The sequence below is a fragment of the Chenopodium album genome, chromosome 23 (genome assembly GCF_948465745.1).
Source record: "Chenopodium album chromosome 23, dcCheAlbu1.1, whole genome shotgun sequence".
Classification (NCBI taxonomy): Eukaryota; Viridiplantae; Streptophyta; class Magnoliopsida; order Caryophyllales; family Amaranthaceae; genus Chenopodium; species Chenopodium album.
Window position 1 is genome coordinate 6933869 of NC_137856.1, and position 18312 is coordinate 6952180.

At 30.9% G+C, this 18312-nt stretch overlaps 1 protein-coding gene across 2 annotated transcripts; it reads right to left on the minus strand.

Annotated features, from left to right (window-relative positions):
* Positions 1-13693: 13693 nt before the first annotated feature.
* On the minus strand, positions 13694-16703 carry LOC145608601 (uncharacterized). Of its 2 annotated transcripts, none has more exons than XM_081664215.1 (4): positions 16056-16703; positions 15783-15841; positions 15036-15100; positions 13694-14893 (listed from the first exon to the last, which is right to left on the minus strand). In XM_081664215.1, the coding sequence occupies exons 1-4, from the start codon at positions 16338-16340 to the stop codon at positions 14229-14231; spliced, it is 1074 nt and encodes a 357-aa protein (XP_081520341.1). In that variant the 5' UTR covers positions 16341-16703; the 3' UTR covers positions 13694-14228. The 2 variants fall into 2 exon arrangements, with proteins under 2 accessions (XP_081520341.1, XP_081520340.1); XM_081664214.1 differs by having other exon boundaries at positions 13696-14899; positions 16056-16700.
* Between the last annotated feature and the right edge of the window lie 1609 nt (positions 16704-18312).

Consider the following 18312-nt stretch of genomic DNA (forward strand, 5'->3'; position numbering starts at 1 on the left):
TGATCAGTTGCAATGACTAGGAGAATTAAGGGTCTTGTGAAGATACATGAGGAACAAGAAAGCCAGAAATAAAGCTATCCAAAAAGAAGAGTTCATTTGCAGGAACTGGTGCTTCAGAAATGAAGACCAGATAAGAGAAGTTCCTCCCAAGTAGAGATGGCAATGGATCGGATTTGGATCGGGTGGAGCTTCACCCGCATCCATCCATTACCCTAATCGCTCCATCCACATCCATCCGTCATCCACTTCACCCGTCATCCATATCCGTCCGTCCACCATCCGCGGATGAAATGGGTGGAGCGGATGACTAATGGATGACTAATGGATGAGTATTAAAGTTAAAAAAAAACTCACATAAACTTTAATTTTCGGTTATTTGTACAATAGTTTTATTAATTTTATTAATAAAAAACGAAACAATAACAATATATTGTTTGAAAATTAATTTGCAACAAAAAATACATATAATTTTCTTGCACATTTCATATTTTATTATGAAAATTCTTAGATTAAAAAATTAGTACATGTTAAACGGGTGGGTGGATGGTTAGCGGGTGAAAAAAGTATCATCCACATCCGATCCGATCCATCATCCGCTTCATCCATCACCCGCTTCTCATCCATTTAATTCGGGTTTTCGTCCATTTATTTATTGCGGGTGGAGCGGGTTAGTGGATATCCACTTAATATTGCCATCCCTACTCCCAAGGAACAAAAGCCTTGGAGTAGAAGTTTCATCAGAGAAACATGAAAGACTAAATATATTTTTATATTTTAGGATTTATGTAAGTATAAGAATTAAATTATATTCGACATAGCTGTGTGGAATTGGTCTTGAAGATAAAATTGTACAAGCACATTTTTAGGAAAATAGTTAATTTCTAACATTTATCTTTTCTTAGTAAAAAAGGATTTAATTTTTATTTTGATTTTCGAAATATCTTTTCTCAAATAAAATCTGATTTTATGTTTTCCAAAACTTGCAGCCTACTTCCCATGATCTCCCTCATATCATGGTCAAGCACATTGAGGAGTTCATGTCCCTTGAATTTAGGAACATGATCTTCTTAGTGGGTTGGAGTAGTGGCGTAATGGAGTTGCTGAATGCACAAAGAGGATTTTCCAATGCGTTTATTGCTCTATAAATAATTCTTGATTTCATTTGGAAAAACTCACCCTTGCTCAGATAAGTTTTTAGCTTTTGCTTAGCTTTCTTAAATTATTGAGTTAAGAGTCCAATTCCACATTAGTGAAATAGAGTGTTCTTATGTTCTTATAGTAGAGTTATTTCTTTCGAGTTGTATTTTGGGGAATTGGGAAGTTTGAGTGAACTTCTGTATGTGAGAAAGAGAAGTGAGAAAGAGAAGAGAAAGAGAAGAGAAGAGTATAAGTTGGGTGACTTGTTCCTCGGGGCTTTGGATTCGTTGAGGAACAAACTCAAAGTTAGAGTCTTTAGTTTGTAAAGGATTATTTGCTCTATTCTAGTAAAGATTCTTTTACTAAAATCTCAAGTGGTCGTAGTTTTTCTCCTTAATTAGGGCCAAAGATTTTTCCACATAAAAATCTCTCCTACACTATTAGTTTCTTTAGCTATCTTTCTGTTTCTTTAGCTTACTTAGTTTTAATTCCGTAAAAAGTTTGACTAAACTGTCATACTACAATTCAACCCCCCCCCCCCCCTTCTTGTAGTATTCATTGAAACAACAGATGATAATGAAAAAACATGCTTGAGGATGAAATTGCATTACCATGTAGATTACAATGCATATTTCATTCCTAATTACGCTTTAAATTCAACTCCACCACCACCATAATTTATAACTGGTTACCAAACTGGCCATAAGAGTACTAACCTATCATCAAACCCTTTTATGATATATTAATATGCACTAATTAGCAAGCATGACCTTGAAGCATTATGTCCAAGCCTAGATTTTACTTGAAATTAAATGACTTATTTATGACGTGAACAAAAAATCCCAAATATATCCAAGTTATCATCTGATTATTTTTCATGATAATAATATAGTTTGCCACAATTTAAATCAAATACTTGGGGGCATGATGTGCATTATGATTAGCTCTTGATTACTAATTTCTTCACATGGAAGTGTGATTATCAAACGACTTTATGTGGTTTTATTAATTAGACCTACTCCATTGGTGGGGATTCGAAGTCTCTCTTTAATATAATGGAGATAAACAAGAGGGATATACAAAGAGGGATATACAAGGAGTTCTAATGCCTTAACGGCTTAAAGACGCAAATCTAAATGATTCTTCAACGACATACAATTTTAGAGGGAAAGTGTTGTATCTCTTTTATTATTTGTGTATTAAGTCAAAATAATAATTCACGGGATTTTATTATCTTGTATATTTTTTAATGTGTTTGGAATTAGTAGTCCCTCTAATCCGATCTAATGTGCATTATTAGAGCACATATATAGAGTTTTGAAGTGTAAATATCATTTGTTTAAGAAAATTGGATGTGATGAGAGATGGTGTGACTATCGATTGAATAAAATCATTTTGTTGGAACCCTAACTTTAGTAGCGGAAAGATTATGATTTTAAAAAAAAATAATACAAAGTGGCTCCTTGCTGATTATACAAAAGGGGCAAACTAAATTAGTTCAAACAAAAGTGAATCACTAAATACCACCAAACAAAAAAGAAAACTAGACGCGCCAAGATAGGATGGAGAGAGTAGCTAGTAAAAAGTTAGTCCGAATTAAATTTATATATTTAATTGAATATACATATTAATGTGATTTTAACATAATCAGATTTAACTTGTTAACTTGTTTCTCATATATTTGCATACACATGGATTGAGTTTAGTCAAATATTATTAGACCAAATCACACCAAACAACAAAAATTTAGATCAAAGCATACCAAACATTAAAATTCTAGACCAAAAAACCGTATTCATAACACTAGCTAGTTAGTTGGTCCACTAGGTTATATCATATCCTTTTTTAGTCACATTTTTTTATTCATCAAAGGTGTACATTATCTATTAGTGTATGTGTATGTTGTACACGTGTGTATGCTCTACATAACAAATTAACAATTGATATATATGAATACTTTTATCATGCAATGTTGATTGATTAAATTAATTGAGATATTTAATTAAAAGAAAGAAATTTAGATATACTTATTACTAGATGGAGCCCGTGCGATGCACGGTTTGTTTGTTTTTTTTTTTTTTTTTTTTTTTGTATTTATGAGAAAAAATTTGTTACATATTTAGATAAAATCCCTAATATTTAAAGATAATAATTAATTAATTTAAACTTAAAAATCTCATTCGCCAATTTTGCTTACGTGGCATTTGAAAATTAGATCATATGTGGCTCTCTAACAACTCGGGAAAAAACTCCTATATATATATATATATATATATATATATATTAGATTGAAGTATTATTGAAAACAACTAATTTGTTACGGATTTAGTTTTTATTGAAAATTAGATCCTTAATTTAGTTTTTATTTTATTTCCACTCGTTGATGGCTTAAACTAATTGAAAAGGATAGGAGGATGCATAATCTTATTAAAGCTAGAAACTTTGATTCTTCAACCCTTTCATATTTATTGTTCATTAGGTATTGAATCTTCTTCTACCAACTTTTCTTACAAGGAGACTTGTAATTCTTCTATGCCAAGCAGCCATCTAAATGCATTAACTAACTAAAAGATTGACCATCATTGTGTGTCACTCCAAGTCTCCGAGTAAATAAATTAAAGTCATATTGTCTCAACCTTTTTTTAACTCGATTTATGATATAATTTTACTTAGACTTGTTACTCAATTGTAAGAAGAATCAAGAAAATATGCATGTAATTCAAAGAAATGTGACAACTTAGTTCAGAACGTTAGATCGGATTTCAGAACTATTATTTCCGAGGGTCATTTCCGAGGGTGTTATTTAATTAATGAGTACATTAAGGCTGTGCTGTAATTGTCCTTAGTCCTTGTCTCGCCAGCTTTGCATCTGCACGCTTTTCTACTTTTCTTTTGCCAACAAAATAATAAGTGACAATCGCATCACACACATATAACTTCGAGTATATATTATAAAGTACTATATAACTAGTAGTTGTATATTTTTTTCCATTAATAAACATACATAAGAGTAACATCTATCTTCCTGCCCTTCTCAATCTTTCTCGTCCACAAATTTAATCAAGAGAATGTCAATTTCTGATAACTTAGATTATTAATTACGTAGTGCTTTAATCTTGTGTAGTTGCTCTTTACACAATTAAAAGTCAAACCACTAATGTTCTTTAATGTAAAGTTTTTAGGTAATGAAAATTCTATTTTTTTTACGTCTAAACTCTTAATAATATTAATAACCTTACAAGATTAGCTAAAATGTTATATAAGTTAGTTCGATTTTGATACTATAATAACAAAACATTAAATTAGAGTTGCTAAACGCTGGTTAGATCCATTTGGTTTATAGGTTTAAATAAACACTTAAAAAATTATTATCATTTGGTAAGCAGGGCCGTCTATTAGGGGGAGCACAATGAGCGACGGCTCAGGGCCCTCCTATTAGTGGGCCCCGTCATTGTAATTTTTTATTTATTTTTTTTTACAAAATAAAATGAATTTTTAAATACTAGAAATATATGAGACATATTTGGTTTATTTATTATCACTAATTATACCCATAAGTCCAAAACCATGCTAATACTTTTTACCAATATATAAAAAACGTATGTTGTCATGTAAAATATTTTTGTATTAACTTATATATATTCATTATATTTACATTTTATACTTCTTAATAATAGTAATAGTTAAATTTGTGCATTGACATATGTGTTAGTGTTGCGATTATTATGAAATAGAAGGATTATATTATTGCCCTCTTCTCTCTCTTGTTTCAAATTTTGTGATGCCATCAAAATTTTAATTAATACGCGATGGTAAAAAAATAATAATTAAATAATTCAAATTATTAATCCAATAATCAGGGGTAAAATGTTTTGTTGCTAAATTACGTATAAATTACACTTTGTAGTTGAGGGTCAGGGGCCCCTATTTAAATTTTTACTCAGGGCCCCAAAAATGTCTAAGACAGCACTGTTGGTAAGTTACATTTATTGACATTTTTACTAAGGGATTTTTCTAGTCATCGTTTTGTTTTTGAGTTGTTAAATATGCAACTAATTCGGGTTGTGGTAAGGTAATATTATTTTACATTGCATCAAATAAACGTAAGCCTATCTATTTATTTTTTTTAATGCAAATGAGGGTAAAACCCGTACAAGAACAAAGAAACTTAAACAATAAGCCTAGGTGTATCTACTATTATGCTTAGATAATACAATTGCATACGATGATGTTGATGAACAACGAGTTCTTAACTTCTTGCAAATTCTTACCTTTTTCTTCTATGGGAGTTTAATGGCCACAAACCAAAATCATCATCCCATTTTATAATTATCCTTTCACGTAGGCAATAATATAGTTGACTTTTAGCCTACTTACATTTTATATAGATGTAAAGCTCTACTTTGACTTTGTCAATACAAGAGTGTTGGCACTTCATTCTTAATTAAGACTCCAAAATCTTAATTTAACTTTTTTTATTACCTATTTTACTCCATATAAGTGAAGTTCAAATAATTTAAGTTCAATTCATAGAAAAATATGTTATTTCTGATAGTTTCATACTGTTGGATTTAATGATTTTGATGATAACATAACTAAGAGCTTGATTGTTTGAGTGTTTGATCAGTTGCAATGACTATGAGAATTGAGTGTCTTCTAAAGATTCAATGAGGAGCAAGAAAGCTAGGAACAAAGCTATCCAAACAGAGAAAAGTTCCCCTACTGGAACTGGTGCAACAGAAGCCTCGGAGTAAAAGCTTCATCAGAGAAACATGAACACTAATATATTTTTATATTTTAGGATTTATGTAAGTATAAGGATAGAGTTACACTCGAAATAGCTATGTGGAATTGGTCAAATAAGATAATATTGTGCATGCTTGTTCTTAGGAAAACAGTTGTTTTTCAACGTTTATCTTTCTAACAAAAAGGATTTTATTTTATTCTTTTTTCGAAATATCTTTTTAAACAAATAAAATCTGATTTTAAGTTTTCCAAAACTTGCGGCCTACTCCCCATGATCTTTCCCGTATCATGGTCTGGCACATTAAGGAGTTCATGTCCTTAATTTTAGGACATGTTCTTGTTAGTGGGTTGGAGTAGTGGCATGATGGAATTGCTGCACAAAGAAGTTTTTCCAAAGTGTTTTTGTGGACTATAAATAGTCATTGATTTCAGATGGAAAAACTCACCCTTGCTCAAATAACTTTTTAGCTTTTGCTATCTTTAATCGAGTTAAGAGTCCAATTCCACATTAGTGAAATAGAGTGTTCTTATGTTCTTATACTAGAGTTACTTTTGAGTTGTATTTTGGGGAATTGGGAAGTTTAATTTGAGTGAACTTCTGTTTGTGAGAAAAAGAAGTGAGAAAGAGATAGAAAAGAAAGAGAAGAGAGTAAGAGAAGAGAAAGAGAAGAGAAGAGTAACAAGTTGGGTGACTTGTTCCTCGAGGCTTTGAGTTCTTTGAGGAACTTTAAGTGAGAGTTTTAAGTTTGTAATAGGTCCATTTGCCCTATTTTAGTGAAGATTTTTTTCCAAAAATCCCAAGTGGTCGTGGTTTTTCTCCTTGTTTAGAGCCAAGGAGTTTTCCACGTAAAATCTCTCTTGCACTTTCAGTTCCTTTAGCTTACTTGTTTTTAATTACGTAAAAAGTTTGACAAATCGATCAGTCAAACTAAAATTCAAAACCCCCCCTCCCTTCTTGTAGTATTCATAGAAACAACACATACTATCTCCGTTTTCCTAAGTCTTTCGCACCTTCGATTTCGTCTATTTGTATGTATTTTATTTCTTTTATGAAATCTTTTTATTCATTTGTTTACATAACCCAACTTTGTGGAATCCAATTTTATATGATAAATAGCTTACTCTTAATCTCTCTCCACTTATATATGAAAGTACACACATTGACACACACACACACATATAGCTCCCTTTTTTTTTTTTTTTCTTTGTTGGCGTGTAGCTACTACTGCAACAACTAACACTTAGCAAAATGGTTGTAGTATAAATTAAAAATAAGTTTGTTTATTTTAAACTTTTTTTGTTTATTTTTACTATCAAACAAAATGCGTTTATATAAAGCATAATTATTATTTAAACAAATTTAGAAAAAATAAGTTGAAGAGGATAGAAGCTATGAGCTAAGTAGACTATAGAATTCATGCATGATCGTTAATAAAGAAGTTAACATGTAGATCCAATACCAAAGTAGAAAAAGTCAATACCTTGTTCTAAGGTTATTAGTGATAATTAAAGTCTATTTCCACGTTTGATTCTTTTACACATAACTTGATACTTGAATTGACTAGCACCAACATTGGCATTTGGCAACGTAAGCTGTGGGGTGGGGTATAATATAATAAGTTCTCTCATTGAGTCATCATCCTCGAGATGGATTGGAGAGCTGAGTATGATTATATATAAGTCGATAGATTCCTCTCTAAAAGCAATTGCTAATGTATACGATGTATATGAAATGTTCTATCAAATCTACATACTTGTACGTATTAGTCATCATCTGGCCTCCCACTTCTTTGTGATGAGAAAACTAGTCACAACTCTCACGTACGGTGAATATGTTTGTAACTACTAATTAATCATCGATGATTGGAATGATAAATTGTAACTTTGTAAGCGTGATATTACTATGGATATAATATAATCTTTCAAGCTTTATTGTGGTGTGTTGTTACCATGAGATAATTAATGGGAATTATACAATAACAATGATTTTTTTTGGAATGAGTTGAATTAAGATTAGGGTATCCTATATACGAAGTTTATTACTATCCATATTTCATTAATTTAAATTTTTTTCTTTAAAGGTGCCGAGCTAATTGTTTCATAATGCATTTGGCCCCAGCAAAAGTAAAGAAATTGAGCATATATCCCTCAAAGTAAGAAGTAATGACCAAGGACGACATTAATTCTTTTTATATATATATGGAATTATAAAGTTTCCCTCAAAAAAAAATATATGGAATTATAAAGTTTGGTTAAATGTCTCTACTTTCTAAGGTTTATATCATTTGCAGTTCAACTTTGTGCAGCCATAGATATTCCAAGAACAAGGCAGCTGCAACGGTCAAAAGAGATTCATCAACCTCCAAACACTCAATTATTAATTAAGTACATAATATACGTTGTCTATATACATCCGAGTGCATGTACATAAACTAAGTACTGTTAGTCCATTTTGTAATAAGTCCGGATGTATAATAGATAAGCTATAACGTATATATTTGGTACTTCGCATTATATAATGACAAATATTTGCATATTGAAAGTGGAGTGGTTCCCCACAAAAAGGTTTAAAAAATGGTATCATGGAGTGCATGCCTAATGCTGCCAAAGATCCCTCATATAATTACTTGTTTTTTGGGGGATTTTCATTTCTAAATTGATTAGACAATATCATAATTTTAAGTAGCAACCACACATGTAAGTTGTAACATGCTTTACACGGGTGTAGTTTATTTACTGAATGTCACACTTGTCATGATCAATATTCAACAATATGTAGGTAGTGATGTAAGTCATGACTTGTTAAAACGATAGCCTAGCAATCTAGCATGTATATTGACTGCATACCAATACATGGGTATAGTATTTCAAGTTATTAACCCTTCATTAACAAAATTACTATGCTAGCTCTTAAATATGATTGAAAACCATATAACATTGTAGTTCGAGACATTGTTAGAATCGTCTTAATGTACGTAACTAAAATATTAAATTTTAATAATTTTTACTTGATATTACTTTCACTGCTTCTTAATCGATTTATTAGTGTATTTTATTTTCTAATTTCATAGTACTATGTAATTAACTTTGACCATAAATTTATTACTACAATAAATAATATGCAATATTTTTTATTTTGATAAAAAGTCATATGCTACAACGATATTTAAATCTAACAAAAATATGACAAAATGATAATATATATTTACTTAGATTTATAATAATGTGTATTTTTAATATAGTACATAATTAAAATTATTAATTATCAAAGTAATGTGTATCCGCTAGTACAAAAAAGGATTAGTAAGTGTGTTTAATCAAAATGACTCATTTATTTCAACAAAAAACATAACTAAAAATACAAAGTATTAACAATTAAAGGTGCACTTTGAGTAGTGATAGAGTATAAAACATATTCTTAGACCTCAACCAAAACCTTAAGTTGATGGTTGAGGCCTAAGATTATGTTTCATACACTATCAAATACAGTGAAAATGCAAGTGAGTAAAACATAAAGAGGGATTATATCGATTCAGATTGAATGGTTACACAAAGTTTAATTTATAGGTATACTAACAAGTAGGGATGATAATATTAAGTAGATATCCGCTAACTCGTTTCACCCGCTTTAAATATATGGATGAAAACCCGAATTAAATGGATGAGAAGCAGGTGACGGATGAAGCGAATGATGGATTGGATCGGATGTGGATAATATTTCTTTCACCCGCTAACTATCCACCCATCCGTTTAACATATATTAAATTTTTATCTAAGAATTTTAATAATAAAATATAAAATGTGCAAGAAAATTACTTGTCTTTTTTTGTTGCAAATTAAGTTTTCAAACACTATGTTGTTATTATTTCCTTTTTATTAATAAAATAAAAAAAATTATTATATAAATAACCGAAAATTAAAGTTTATGTGAGTTATTTTTCACTTTAATACTCATCTATTTGTCATCCGCTCCACCCGTTTCATTTGCGGATGACGGACGAATGGATATATATGATGGGTGAAGCGGATGACGGATGGATGTGGATGGAGCAACTAGAATACTAGATGGATACAGGTGAAGCTCTACCCGATTCAAATCCGATCCATTGCCATCTCTACTAACAAGATGTCGAAATTTCCATAAGCAATGCAAGATACAGTTGACCTGGTAGAAAAAATAATATAGTCTTAATACATATGCAAATTGCAAAGTATGATGTGTCAACTAAGTTGTGCTAATTTGACTGTAGTAGTTCTATTAACAAGAAAATTAAGTAGTTCCTTATTTAGAAGCCACCTTATTATCAAATAATGCAACGTTAAAAGCCTTATATAAACTATCATCACGTGAGATAATGTGTTTTCCCTACCTGCTTTATTTGGCATTATTAACTGAACTTTCTTATGGGATAAGGGATTAAAAAGAAGCTTTATTTCTTTTTATGAGTCGTAATTAAATTTAAATGAAAGTCATATACGGATCGAAGTGCATAGAATGCAGAATAAAATCCATTATGGAATATGATATACTATTTCTAAATTATTTATAACGATTAGACATTTTTTACTCACATTTTATTATCTCAAAATGTTACAAATAATTTAAAACAAAGATAATAGCAAATTTCTTGTAAATTATGTATAGTACTCCATACTATGTAGCATGCTACAGTTGTACGGATAAAGAAGCTAAATGGCTAACTATTAATCTAATAGTGATTCTTATTATAGATTAATAGATTATCAAGGCGTTTACGAGCTTCTTATACAGCTCATTTTTGTGTGTGTACCTCTTAGAAGCATGAACTATTTGTAGCACTCAAGGGTATCAAACTTGCGAGGAAAGTTGGCATCTCAACAATTTTACCACATGAAACAAATCGATAATCGATCAATTAAGCTGCATTATCATTCTAAGTGAATTAAGAATAATTCGATCACTTGGTAGCAAATGCCTACATATCATTTATTCTATATATGTCAAGTCGAATATATAGGCAATCTTCTTCGCATCTCCGAGTGGAAGTGCAGTGGCTTATACACATTGTCAAAAAATACAGGGTACGACGAATTGGCTTGCTAATTAAGGAGTTGTTTAAACTTCAAAGATCATCAACTTTGAAACGCCGCCTATAACTCGACCTAAGTTAGGAAGATTTTTCATATAGGAGTGCAAGTGATCACTTAAGTATTGTAATTAACTTGTTTTACTTTCGTTGATAATAGCACTTATGTTATTTTCAAAACAAAAATTGCTATGGTTTTTTGTTCGAGCCTAATAAAGCTAGCTTTTCTTTCGCCTACAAAAATTGTTAAGTCACCTATTACTCGCTCGAATACTATCCATACTTTACCTGTCATAGGATTTTTATTTCACATATTGACTTAATAGTTGATAAAGGCTAAATTATTATCCATTTACAACTTTTTCAAACACTATATTTATATTTGAGTTATAAATATCTCTAAAAAAATATATAACTTTTTATAAAAAGATACCTATAAAAGTATTCACATTAATTACATGTTTTAGATGAAAGGAATAACAAAGTACTCTCTCCATCCCAAATAACTAAAACCAAATTTAACTTTTTTTCAATATTCATATAATAACTTTTACTACAAGTATAGTTTTTCATTAACATAATACCAACATATTTTATCATTAATTATATTGTTAGATAAGTATTGATATATAGTTTCAATGTTTCATAATATCACTTTGTTAATTATAATCTTTGTTAATATATAGTTATATAAAAATAGGTCAAACAGTGCATCGACATGTGTGGAAAGTTTGATTGTGTCACTAATTTGATCATTTTTAGAGGAAAAGGAAATCACACATTGGAAATGACAGCAGTCACCTAAAAATATAATGAGTTTTTTTCCCGTGGAATATCTATTATGGAGTAATAAGATGGATCGAATTATCATGCTTACTCTTGATACTATGTGAGAGGATTAATTTAACCAAAAATTATACTCCCTCCGTCCCAAAAAGAACGACCCATTTGGCCAAAACTTTGTCCCAAAAAGAATGACCCATTTGCATTAAAACACCCACCAATTTGCAACAATATTTGTGCAAAATTAGCGAGCTTCTCCATATAAAAATTTTATTTTCCATGTTATTTTATTACTTTCTCTCTCTATTTTTTTACAAACCTCATGTAAATTTATCTTTCCAATATACTTTTACTTTTTTTTACTTAACTTCCTTAATACCCGCGTTATCAACCCAAATGGGTCGTTCTTTTTGGGACGGAGGGAGTATTATGGTTAAGACCGAGAATAGGTTCTATATTGGATGCATCAGCTAATAATAATTTTTTTTTTTTTTTAGGGAAATAAATTAGTTAATTAAAATACGGTATAGTATGTAAATGGTCCAAAACTGCTTAAATTATCCTTGCCCTTGACGGAGACTTTTGATGCAAGAAATGCAACAAGAGTTAGATAGGATGGTGATTTTAATTTCGCACTCTGTCTTTTATAAGAATTATTAATTAGCCAGCAGCTAAATAACCACTGAACCAGTAGCAAAATTCACGTCCTAATTTATTAGCTTTATACTCCTTTCGTTGCAGAATAATTGGTATATTTGATTTTTTACTAGTCATATATCAACCTTAATTTGACTATAGATTTGTACAAATGTAATTAAAAATTTTTTTACCATTAAACATATTACATATTTTTATATATTTATTATTAATATAAAGCTTTATACTACCAACTTTTTTACGAATTAATTTTCTAATAATATTTAATTATATAAAAATAAGGTCAAAATAGTACATTAACATATATGTCAAATTTGATTATGTCAATTATTCTGTGATATATGGAGTACTAGTGTATGTAATATTAACACACACAAAATTTTATAAAAAAAATGAAGAAATTTATTACTATCTCACAGTTACAGTATTTAATTTTGGGTGTTTGGCTATTGGCACACTTGCCACCAAGCGTTGTATAATATCAAGTTACGTCGTATTATTAACTGATATAACTCCCTCCTACTCTATGTTTATTTGCATCATTTGCTTTAAAGTCAATGTTGATCATCAATTATAACAATAATATGTTACGGAGTACTAAATAAGAAAACAATTGTTTAAAAAAATAAAAAAAATCATAATAAATGTAAGGTTTAATTTGTAAGAATTGTTTTAAGATTAACTCAAACTTAACAAGGTTTACCAACATAATTAATGAAAGATACCAATAGACAAAATATTAAAAAATAAAAAAAAAAATAAAAAAAATCTTGCAACGAAAATGAGATAGAAGTATGAAGTATCTATGATGTATTAACTAATTAGTTTCCCTTACTACGAAGTATATGTTTATAATCTGAAACTAAATGTTAGGAAATCAGAGTTATCAGAGTTATCAGACTATATATATTCCATTTACAATTAAGCTTCTTAAAATATCGAAAAAAAAAATGTGCATATATTAAGAAGCTTTTCCGTGGATATTTATTATCAGACTATATTTTCCATTTACAATTAAGCTTCTTAAAAAATGCACATATATAAACACAAATTTTTTCATAATGTCAATTTATTATCCGTGGATATTTTAATTACTTTGTTAACTTTTTAATTATCCGTAAATTTTGGTTTATAATTGACCAAATATACAAAAAAAATAATTGAAAAATAGACTTTTACAAAAATTGAAGAGTAATAGACCGAGAAACTTAAATTTAATTTTGCATTAATATTGTTATAATGACAAAGTCGTGCACCATAACATCTATAATATGTTGTCTAAATTAATACCTACGTAGCAAATTAATTTGGAATGGGCGAAAATTTTCATTATAATTTTCCGATAATATATAGACATCAAAATTGTTTTAATGTTGCTAGTTATAATATGAAAAACATAGACCAAAACATCCAAAATATGCTGTCCGAATCTAATCCCCAACACGCATAATCCTAGAACACTCCAAAAACATGTGGAAGAGCACAACTACAAACAAGATAAGACTTTACTTATATTGTTGCACCAAACCATCAAGCTAAGCTTAACCTTAAACGTCCATTTTTATAACTCCATCTTATATTATACCAAGTATTCCTTAACATGATTTAATAAATTTACCACAATAACTTAATCTTGCACTAATCACCCATAATTACACCCAAAGTAGCAAGCATAATAGCATAACACATGAACTATATACTAAGATTATATTTAGAGTTGCACCGACGACGTACATATATATACGTCAAATAGCTTAATACTGTAATTAATAGTGTATCGATCATTATTCAAGCAATCAAATAACTCTAACCTCGAGTTTATCCATAATCTTGCTTTATTCATTGATAATCCAAGCTACTAATCTTTTCATGCTGCTGAATATTTGCATGATCTGCAACAATGTTCATACTATTCGTCTGCCCCAACAAACTACTAAGCGAACGAGCTTTGACTACACCAAGTTTCACCCTCTTGTTATTATTGCCAAACGAACTCATTCTTTCCAACTTCTTCTCACTATTATTATCATCCACTGCCTCAACCTCCTCAACCCGGCCTAGCGCGAACTTAGTCCCGTTTGTAGAGTTGCTCTTCTTCTTAGAGGACCGCGATTTTGCACTAGTGTTACTTGTCATACTCCGGAGTCTACCCTTCCCTAAGTGATGCTCGCAAAGGGAGTAACCCACGAGTGTCGGTTGACAACACCTCCACCCTCTCCCGTTCACTCGGCTGCACCTTGAACCTTCCATTATTGTGTTACCCCTTTTCCCATTTCCCTTCTTCGCACTCACTTCTGCTGCTACTACTAGCTCGTCGTTACCCTTTACTGTTTGTTTTTCTTCTTCATTGTTGGTCTTATCCCACTTCATTATCGTTGTTGTTGTTGTCGTCGTGTCTTTCTCCATACCATCAATTATGGAGCTTTCAACAAAGGTATCAAACCCGATCCCTCTCCTCTTCTTGAGTGGAATCGCTTTATCACCATCGCACCACCTCCCTACCACTTGATCTAATGACATTAATTACAATTACAAGCAATATTATTCACACCCCGGCCAGGCCAACAATCTCAAAACATCATATCAATCGAAACGAAAGACTTACAAAACAAATATAATTCATTACGTTTAATTATTTATCAATACCTTCATTATTGGAGAGAGATAAGGATCGTCCATTATCATCTGTTGCACCCCTTATACTGGCATTACTAAAAATCGGAAAATCCCAGAAATCAACAACCATTGACATTAAAAGCGAGAAATCAAACAAAAATAGAAAAATGATAGACAAATTTAAGATGAAGGTGGGTGCAAAAATATGTATGTTATGTAAATGATACATATAAAGAGAGAGAAAATGCTGTTGATGGGGACCATCATCGTCCCCATGCTAACATCCATCGCATTGGTGTAGTACAATAATAATACTTTTTTATAATTTTATTTTTCGATTTTTATTTTTGTTTTTAATTTTAATTTTTGGGTAGATAACCAAATAAAAGAAAATTAAAAGGACTAGATGAGATTAGATGGGGAAGGTATGGTGGCTCTTGCCAAAAGCTGATAATAAAAACTTCTTCCCCACCTTTCTTTTAATTATACTTATAAAATAATAATTATACTAGTATTTTCCCACTTTAATTATGTATATATGTACTTCGAACTGTTACCCTCATCACCGTCAAAGTAGGAACAACGTTTAGAGACGAGACGAAATGGGGAGAGGGTGTTATACTTGACCCTTTAATTACTAGATTTGATCAAAGTAGGTACCAACATGAAATAAAGGTGAAAAAGAAGAAAATAACAAAAATTCCAAGCAATTTTTAATAGCACATAGAATTGGAAAATTCAAACGATGGGTTTTAAGAAATTGAAATTATTGTTTACCTGATATCATCTTCATTATTGTTAATTTGTACTCCTTTGTTGTCGACATCTTCGAATCCCTACAAAAGTAAAATTGTTAAACCAAAAAGATCTATTAGTACTACTCCATCTAATGTAATTAAAGAACTAACTAATTAAATTTAATTACATATGGTTGAAGAATGTATAGTAGTGCAATTGCTCTTAAATAAAATTACTACAACTAACCATCCGTACTACTACACCAACAAACCAAACCCGAAGTAAAAAGAATAAAACAAACAAAGTTATTACCGTAGCACCAACGGTAGTATTAGTAGCAGCACCAAGCTTAGAAGTGTTATCGTTATCGACCAAGGGTCCGCCGTTGCGTGGATCGGAAGCGGCCCGTTTAGTAGTCGATAAATGATCGGATGACGACAGCATCAGAGGCGACGAGGAGGAAGATAGGGTGGTGGTAGTGTTGTTATGATGAGAAGTGTTTTGCACCGGTGACCGGCTGAAAAGGTGGGGATCTGAAAGAGGTACCGGAGAAAGAAGGGAAAGTGGCAAAGGTACCTTTCTTTTCCTAATCCTCATAATGAATTTGATTTATCTTTTTTTCTTTGGTGCACACAAAAAAACTAAAACTTATGAGATTTAATTTAGAGAGAGAAAATAAAAATAAAATGAACTAGTAGTGCAATGAAACTTATGAATGAACAAAATGCAAAGGTATTATTTTGATTTAATGGGTCATTTTTATTTAATAATTTTATTTTTTTTTTTTAAATGAAAAAAGGGGTAGTAGCTAAGAGAGGTCTAAGAGAAATAGTGTAAGTTTGTTGAGGTGGGTTTTCTCTCTCCTACTTTAATTTGTTGCACCACACAAACAAGAGAGAAATGGTAGTGTATGGGTGAGGGGAGAGGCACGTGCGAGAAGGTAAAAAGTGGAAGGATGGCACGTGTGAGAACCGGTTAAGCAGGTAGCCGGTGGAGTGGACGGAATCAGATATTGGGAGGAGAGAGAAAGGAGTACGGTAGATGACAGGGTGGAAGACGTGGACTGGGAATACAAGATGATGGGAGCTGCTTAATTTTTTTTTTTTTTTTTTTTTTTTTTTTTAATTTGGGACAACAGTTTTTTTCTTTTTTGGAGTTTAAACTTGTTATTGGAATTACTTTAATTTTGTTAAGGGTGGGTCCTACCTTTACCAACGACCAAGATGCTCCGGCATCTCCATGTTAAAAACTTCTTTTCTTTTTTGCGAATTCGGATCCGGGCCTTAACCCGCTTTTCGCGCTCGATTGTTTAGTATAGATTTCGGAGCTTTGATCTGTATTTGATTAAGCGCAACTAGGGATGCTAATCAGGTGAGTCGAGCCCGAATATAAATTTAAGAGCTTCGATCTGTATTTGATTAAACGCAACTAAGGATGCTAACCAAGCCAGCCCAGCCCAAACTACGGTTGGCTCGGCTCATATTCGTTTTAGTTTGTACAAATTTGAGCTGAGCTCAAAATTTTAAGAATCGAGCTTTGACTGAGCTGAACTTTGACCAAGCGTTGACCGAGCCAAACTCAAGTTGTTCACGAACAATCTTGAATTATTACTATCATTTGTTTATGTGTCTTTAACTCTTTTTTATATTTAAATATTAAATTTTTAATGAGTTTATTGTTTACAATATAAATACTACAATAACTTATAATTGTGTAATATATAGGATAAATATAATTTTGTTTATACATATATAATTTATTTTTATATGGAAAAGACTAATTGAGCTTATTCACTAACTTTTCGAGCCAACTAGCCAAGCTTGGCATCACTCAGCTCAACTCATTAAGGTTTTGAGGGGAACTCAAACCCGTGCCAAGCCACCAAAAATCAATCTTTGACCAAATGTTGACCGAGTCGAGCTCGAATTGTTCACGAACAGGCCGGCAAGCTCATTATCACCCCTAAATACATGAGTTTGATATTTAAACTATACAGAGTATATATTATCTACATTGACTATAATTTTTAATGATCAAAGTAAATATTTGGATATAAGCTGTTGTTGGATTTGTCTTAACCAAAGTTGTCAAAATTAAGATTCTACTTTGAATCAAAAAAATGTTTTAGAATCCAATCGTAGAATTTTATGCATAATTAAGATGTCATACTCAACTTCATTGAATGTCTTAATACTATACGTTATAATTTTTAACTATTGATAGAAAATAATTGTCACCCACTAAGATATACATTTATTAATAACTTTTTAAAATGTTATAAATTTGTAAGATATGTATCCACTAGTTAAGAGAAATAGGTATTGTAGAAATGTTATAAATTTGTAAGATATGTATCCACTAGTTAAGAGAAATAAGAGAAATAGGTATTGTAGAAACCTAATTGTGTCTCCCCAAAACCAAACCCAGTGATGAATACCTTTAGCGTCAAACCATAATTGAATGAAGTGAGAGTGTGAAAAGTCTAGTGATGCGGTAGTTTTTATTAAAAATCCTTCTTTTGGTTTTCGAAACCCATCATGTTTTATGAAAACGTCCAGTCCAGTTTAGT

Bases quoted from the DNA above. Each gene is read 5' to 3' on its own strand.
- LOC145608601 (XM_081664214.1), bottom strand. From the start codon at position 16,340: ATGAGGATTAGGAAAAGAAAGGTACCTTTGCCACTTTCCCTTCTTTCT. The intron at 15,842-16,055 runs GTAATAACTTTG...TTACTTTTGTAG, and splicing joins ATACTACCGTTGGTGCTACG to GGATTCGAAGATGTCGACAA. The intron at 14,900-15,035 runs GTATTGATAAAT...TAATGTCATTAG, and splicing joins ATCTCTCTCCAATAATGAAG to ATCAAGTGGTAGGGAGGTGG.